Here is a 7500-nt window from a genome sequence, read left to right on the forward strand (position 1 = left end):
ACAATAAAAATGGATGTAAACTAGTCTTTCATCTGTAATTCATGACAAATACGGAATAACTTCTTTCTAAATGCATTTATGGTCTTTCTCAAGAATGTACAAATAAATCTGATATTATAAGCTACGTTAGAGAAACGCTGAGCTTATATATATTATATATATATATATATATATATATATATATATATATATATATATATATATATATATATATATATATATATATATATATATATATAGCTTAATGATAAGTAATATTGCCAAGACCAGGAAGAACATTCTTTATTATACGAGCTTTCGACGTATAAAACCTCATCATCAGGCTGAAAAAACTACAAGGATGAGAATCAATGAAATTACAATGAAATAAATTGTCATAATAAATCTTTAGCAAAAAATACTAACCGAATATATAAAACGAACAGTAAATACAAACTAAAAGGGGTGAGACGCAAAATAACGGAAAATTGAAAACGAACACAAAAATAAAATTATGAAAATAAAAATAAGGTGAAATGTAAAGAAACTACCACTCACAAAGTAAAATATTTAACGACCCAATTGAGTACCTACTATGAAATTACACGATAGCTAGTTGAATACCAGACGAGTTGTTCAATTCCGGTTTCATCCTTTTAATAACCAACGACTCTGAAATCAGAAGGTCCAGGCTATTTGAACAAAAGTACCTCAAAATCCAGGTCAGTGAAAGGATGGTCCTGTGCTAAATTGTGTTCCCTAATGGCAGAAAAGGGTGGTTTGGAAAGAGGAAACCTAGTTCTAATAGAAAGACCTCTGTGTTCCCAAATTCTGTGTCTGAGCCAGCGGGAACTGGATCCCACGTATCGCAGACCACACTGTGAGCAAGTGAACAAGTAAACGACACAAGAAGTAAGGTCCACAGGCAGAGTTGGCTTCTCCCTCAAAAGTGATCTTGGTAGATCTAAGCCGGCTGTCCGTGATGAGCTAGACTATGGCAGTTGACGTTTTTCTATAGAACTTTATCTGCTGAACAAGAATTTAAAGTAATATTTTGTTGCTTGATTGTAATTAAGCTATAAATTATCTTAGAACTGTAGCCGACGGTAAAGGGGACCTGTTGGGAATCGGGGTTTTGGGTGGGGCAAAACACTTTTGAGAATAGCTAACGGTAAGGGGGACCTGGTGGGGATTCGGGGTTTTGGATGGGGTAAATAACTTGGGAAATGGTTTGGGCAACTTATTGTTGTATTTCTTGATATATATGTTATTTGGAACACGAAAAACAAGCTTAAAAAAAGTGGGCAAATAAATGGACATCGGGAGCCGTTCCAAAGGCAGTTTTCATGTGTAACTACTACTGCTGATTCCAGGCCCTATCACGCATGTGAGGTCTTACAGGCGAGCTAATCACCCGATGCCTCCAACTGAGAGAGTAGTATTCTAAGCCGGTGTTCCGCTGTGAGTTGACTGTGGCAATTGATGTTTTCCTATGTTATTTTACTTGCGTTACAAGAATTTAAATTAATATTCTTTTTACATTTTCTGTAACCCCTGTGGCTAGCACACACAGAGCAACATTACCACCTGCCAGAACATACAAGATTGCCAAGAATATTTGAAAATGCAGATAAGGTGCGAAGCTCCGTTCCGCCGGCTGTTTACGTTTCTTTGCCCCGACTGAAAGCTTCAAATAGTGTCCAGTCGAGCTAGACTATGGCAGTTGACGTTTTCTGTGATGTTCTACTTGTTTTACAAGAGTTTAAGGTAATATTTTGCCCGGCGGCTGTAGCTAAACAGTAATTTACCTTTGAACAGTATAGGTCTGTGCAGGGCACCCGTTGGTACAGTTGTGTAGCCTTCAAAGGTCAATTACAGTTTAGTTACAACCGGTTGACAAAATATTACTTTAAATTCTTGTAAAGCAAGTAAAATAAGATAGGAAAACGTCAACTGTCATAGGCTACCTGATCTTATAGTAAAAGGATAATTGAAAACAAACCGGAAACTAATTTGAGGGAAACAATGCTTAAGTATTTCTTGTAACTTTTTTCAGACCAAATAGCCACTATGACCAAGGTAAGGCAATTTAATGTACTTTATATCTTTACTAGCAGTACTGTACACCGGTTTGGGACAAAACTTTTCATTTAAAAAATTTTCCAGAACTTTGTAAAATACAAAAATGGGATATGAGTTTTCAGAAAAATAATTCTGGTGGAAGACCATATCTTGAGGAAATAAATTGAAATCACAACAAATTTCCTACTGGCTTGGGATTGAATTACCTCAGTTTTTCACCAAAGTTGTATAAGATGAATTCAATACGCACTTTGATAAATACAGCCTACTATGTTTTTTGTGATTTTAATTTATTTCATCAAGATATGGTCTTCCTCCAGAATTATTTTTCTTAAAACTCATATCCCATTTTTGTATTTTACAAAGTTCTGAAAAATTTTTTAAATGAAAAGTTTTCTCCCAGACCGGTGTACAGTACTGCTAGTAAAGATGTAAAGTACATTAAATTGCCTTACCTTGGTCATAGTGGCTATTTGGTCCGAAAAAAGTTACAAGAAATAATTAAGCACTGTTTCCCTCAAATTAGTTTCCTATTTGTTTTCAATAATCCTTTTACTATAATATCACTTTTGAGGGAGAAGCCTACTCTGCCTGTGGACCTTACTTCTTGTGCCATTAATTGGTCACTTGTTCGCAGTGTGGTCTACGATAAGTGGGATCCACTTCCCGCTGGCTCAGACACAGAGTTTTGGAACACAGAGGTCTTTCTAGGTTTCCTCTTTCTAAACCACCCTTTTCTGCCATTAGGGAACACAGTTTAGCATAGGACCATCCTTTCACTGACCTGGATTTTGAGGTACTCTTTTTGTTCAAATAGCCTGGACCTTCTGATTTCAGAGTCGCTGGTTATTAAAAGGATGAAACCGTAATTCAACAACAACTCGTCTGGTATTCAATTAGCTATCGTGTAATTTCATAGTAGGTACACAATTGGGTCGTTAAATATTTTACTTTGAGAGTGGTAGTTTGTTTACATTTCACCTAATTTTTATTTTCATATTTTTATGTTTCTGTTTGTTTTTAATTTTTCGTTATTTTGCGTCTCACTCCTTTTAGTTTGTATTTACTGTTCGTTTTATATATTTGGTTAGTATTTTTGCTGAAGATTTATTATGACAATTCATTTCATTGTAATTTCATTGATTCTCATCCTCGTAGTTTTTTCAGCCTCATGATGAGGTTTTATACGTCGAAAGCTCGTATAATAAAGAATATTCTTCCTGGTCTTGGCAATATTATTTATCATTAAGCTAAGATTTCAAGTAGCCGCCCAATTACTCAGACTATATATATATATATATATATATATATATATATATATATATATATATATATATATATATATATATATATATATATATATGCATTCAGTGATGGATAGTAAAATCCAAGAAACAAAATGTGGATATTCATTGTAAATCCATTCTGAAATTTTTCCAACATACTTGCTATTTTCTAATGCAAGCCTTTTATTACTATTGCTATTTTCGTCATTGCCTAATTTTTAATGTTTATTGAATTTCATGAATTGCAAGATTTTCTAACTAGGTCCTGAATAGACACTGCAGCAAAAAATTTATTCGTGTTAAACCCCTCACTAAGGTTCTCGATATTAGACATTTTTGATTGGCCTTTAAATATTTCCTTCAGTATGGAAAGGGTATTTTTGATTAGCCTTTCACTTTGTTGCTCTAAATAAAAAGGCATTTTTGATTAATCTCTGGTTCGATTCTTCAACAAAATAAGGTAACACCTTGGCCTTTTGTTAATTCCTCCAGTATCACGAAGATATTTCTACTTAGCTTCTGAAAAGATTCATTATGATAACAAAAGCATTAAAATTTAATCAGCATCATAGACATAACTCCTCTGCGTTTGATAAGACACCTCAGCTAACAAAGGCTTAGCCTTTCATAAGATTCCTCAACATAACGAAGACCTTTTTGATTAGTTGCTCTTTAGGATCTTCGTTTGGAAAGGCATTTCACCAGGTTGTTCTAGATAATTAGGCATTGACTAGATTCTTTAATATCTTAAAAGTATTTTTTCTTGGCCTCCGACAGGATTTCTCAGTGTAACAACAGCATCTTTACTTGCCACTGACTAGACTTATTAGTGTAGCAAAGACTTTTCTCCTCAGCCCCTGATAAGACACCTCGATTAACATATCCACTTGGACTCTGGCAAGATACTTCAGCATAACAAAAGGCATTTCTACTTAGCCTCTGACAAGATTCTACTGCTTAATAAAGCCATTCCTGCTTGGCATCACATGCTAATTTCTTGATCAGTGAAGTCAGAAAACATTGGAATTGGTCAGCAGGCACACGTGAACTCCCATGACAATTACTGAAGACTATGACAAATTTTGGGAAACTGGTGGAAACCACAGTGGGTCACAATTAGGCTCGATAAATCACACGAAACCTTGAGTTCCTACTCTCTTACCATATTCCTGTATTGCCTCCTGCAGAGCAGACAACTGGCTAGGAGTCGTGATTTTCACAAGGTTCCCTCCCATGGACTGCTGTGCACAGAAGAGCCTCATCTCGAACCAGCTCCCTCTTTCCTTGGGATAAATAAGGATGCAAAGGTCCTCTACGAGCGTGTAGGGAAACTGGCAGTCTGTAGAAGTAATGCTGAAATAATAAAATGATAACAAACTTTCTTACATATGTATATATATATATATATATATATATATATATATATATATATATATATATATATATATATATATATATATATATATACATATGTATGTATATATATATATATATATATATATATATATATATATATATATATATATATATATATATATATATATATGTATATATATATATATATATATATATATATATATATATATATATATATATATATATATATATATACATATGTATGTATATATATATATATATATATATATATATATATATATATATATATATATATATATATATATATATATATATATATATATATATATATATATATATATATATATATATATATATACATACATATGTATGTATATATATATATATATATATATATATATATATATATATATATATATATATATATATATTTATATATATATATATATATATATATATATATATATATATATATATAAATATATATATATATATATATATATATATATATATATATATATATATATATATATATATATATATATATATGTATACATATACATATATATATATATATATATATATATATATATATACATATACATATACATATACATATATATATATATATATATATATATATATATATATATATATATATATATATATATATATATATATATATATATATATATATACATACATATACATATATATATATATATATATATATATATATATATATATATATATATATATATATATATATATATATATATATATATATATATATATATATATATATATATATATATATATATATATATACATACACACACACACTCACACAAATACAAAATATAAATTAAAAGCATACCTAGTGTCACCAACAGTTTAATTTTAAAGACAACAGATACCTCTGACTGTTTTTTAATTCAGCAAATTAACTGATTTAATAGGCATTAAATTAATTAAAATAGGCAGAGAGACCTAAAGTTACTCTAAATTACATCCAAATATTATGAAAATCTACTTTACCTTCTGTCTGAGGAAAAGCTGGTTGCATGCATGCTGTAAAATAGACTGTAATAAAAGCCATTATAGAAAAATGCATAAAAAACTGTATAAATCATGAGTTAACTTAATCATGAATAAAAAAAATTTCCCTTCATTAATATATATATATATATCTATATATATACATATATATATATATATATATATATATATATATATATATATATATATATATATATATATATATATATATATATATATATATATATATATATATATATATATATATTTATATATATACATATATATATATATATATATATATATATATATATATATATATATATATATATATGTATATATATATATATATATATATATATATATATATATATATATATATATATATATATATATATATATATATATATGAACATAAGAAGGCCCATAAAACACTATTTAAACATTGCAACCATATATTTGGCGCTTGCTTCTGTCCCTGTTCACTGGTAGAATATGGACAGATGAAATGTTACAAGGAGTATATATACAAAGCATATATAGGTGTGGCATTAAGTCTCCGATGGTATGTAGGTGACCGTTTCCTAGAAGGACGAGATTAACCAATTCCCTAGTGGTTTTTGGCCTCATTAACTCCCGTTTGGCGACCAAAAACCACTAGGGAATTGGTTATTCTCGTCCTTCTTAGGAAACGGTCACCTACATACCATCGGAGACTTAATGCCACACCTATATATGCTTTGTATATATACCCTTGTAACATTTCATCTCTCCATATTTTACCAGTGAACAGGGGCACAAGAAGCGACCAAATATATGGTTGCAATGTTTAAATAGTGTTTTATGGGCCTTCTTATATTCATATATATATATATATATATATATATATATATATATATATATATATATATATATATATATATATATATATATATATATATATATATATATATATATATATATATATATATATATATATATATATATATATATATATATATATATATATATATATATATATATATGCTTTGTATATATACCCTTGTAACATTTCATCTGTCCATATTCTACCAGTGAACAGGGCACAGAAGCAAGTGCCTGAAATATATGGTTGCAACGTTGAAATAGTGTTTTATGGGCCTTCTTATATCCATATTACACTGTGGTATTACAGGAAAGATATATATATATATATATATATATATATATATATATATATATATATATATATATATATATATATATATATATATATATATATATGAATGTATTTTACTGCAATCCAACAGTACACTATGAAGTTGAAAAGGCCCGTAAAAACGTATACACATTGCAACCATATGTTTCAGATGCTTCTGGATCCCTGTTCACTAGTGAAATATGGACAAATGATATGTGATAATATATATAAGGCAATTGTGGTGTAACAGTACGAAGTTGGTGGTATGTAGAGAACCATTGATCCAGGATGGATGGAAAACAGGTTATTCTCTTGTGTTTTGGGCATTGTTAGTTCCCTTCTGTATGGAGTCTGTTATGTGTATCTGCTGGAACACCTGCTTAAGATGAGACCTTAGGATTAACTCGTTGGTGAAATCGGATTTCCAATGTCCTCCTGATAGGTACATATTATTGGTCTCACTGATGATGGCAGATTCCAACATTTTTGCTTATGTACGAGCAGCTAGTTTTGAAAATCAACTCTGCCACACTCCAATTTATGGTTTGGCCTTTATCC

At 29.5% G+C, this 7500-nt stretch overlaps 1 protein-coding gene across 2 annotated transcripts in view; it reads right to left on the reverse strand.

Moving 5' to 3' along the window:
* LOC136843733 (C-type lectin domain family 17, member A-like) overlaps nt 1-7500 on the reverse strand; it is an 11981-nt gene that overhangs the window by 1269 nt on the left and 3212 nt on the right. The window contains exons 2-3 of one of the 2 annotated variants that reach the window (XM_067112372.1): nt 5763-5807; nt 4510-4686 (exon numbers count right to left, since the gene is read on the reverse strand). In XM_067112372.1, the coding sequence (XP_066968473.1) occupies nt 4510-4686; nt 5763-5807 (222 nt within the window). The remainder of the gene's footprint in view (nt 1-4509; nt 4687-5762; nt 5808-7500) is intronic. The other variant, XM_067112373.1, reaches the window with a different exon arrangement.

This window comes from Macrobrachium rosenbergii, chromosome 12, assembly GCF_040412425.1.
Source record: "Macrobrachium rosenbergii isolate ZJJX-2024 chromosome 12, ASM4041242v1, whole genome shotgun sequence".
Lineage (NCBI taxonomy): Eukaryota > Metazoa > Arthropoda > Malacostraca > Decapoda > Palaemonidae > Macrobrachium > Macrobrachium rosenbergii.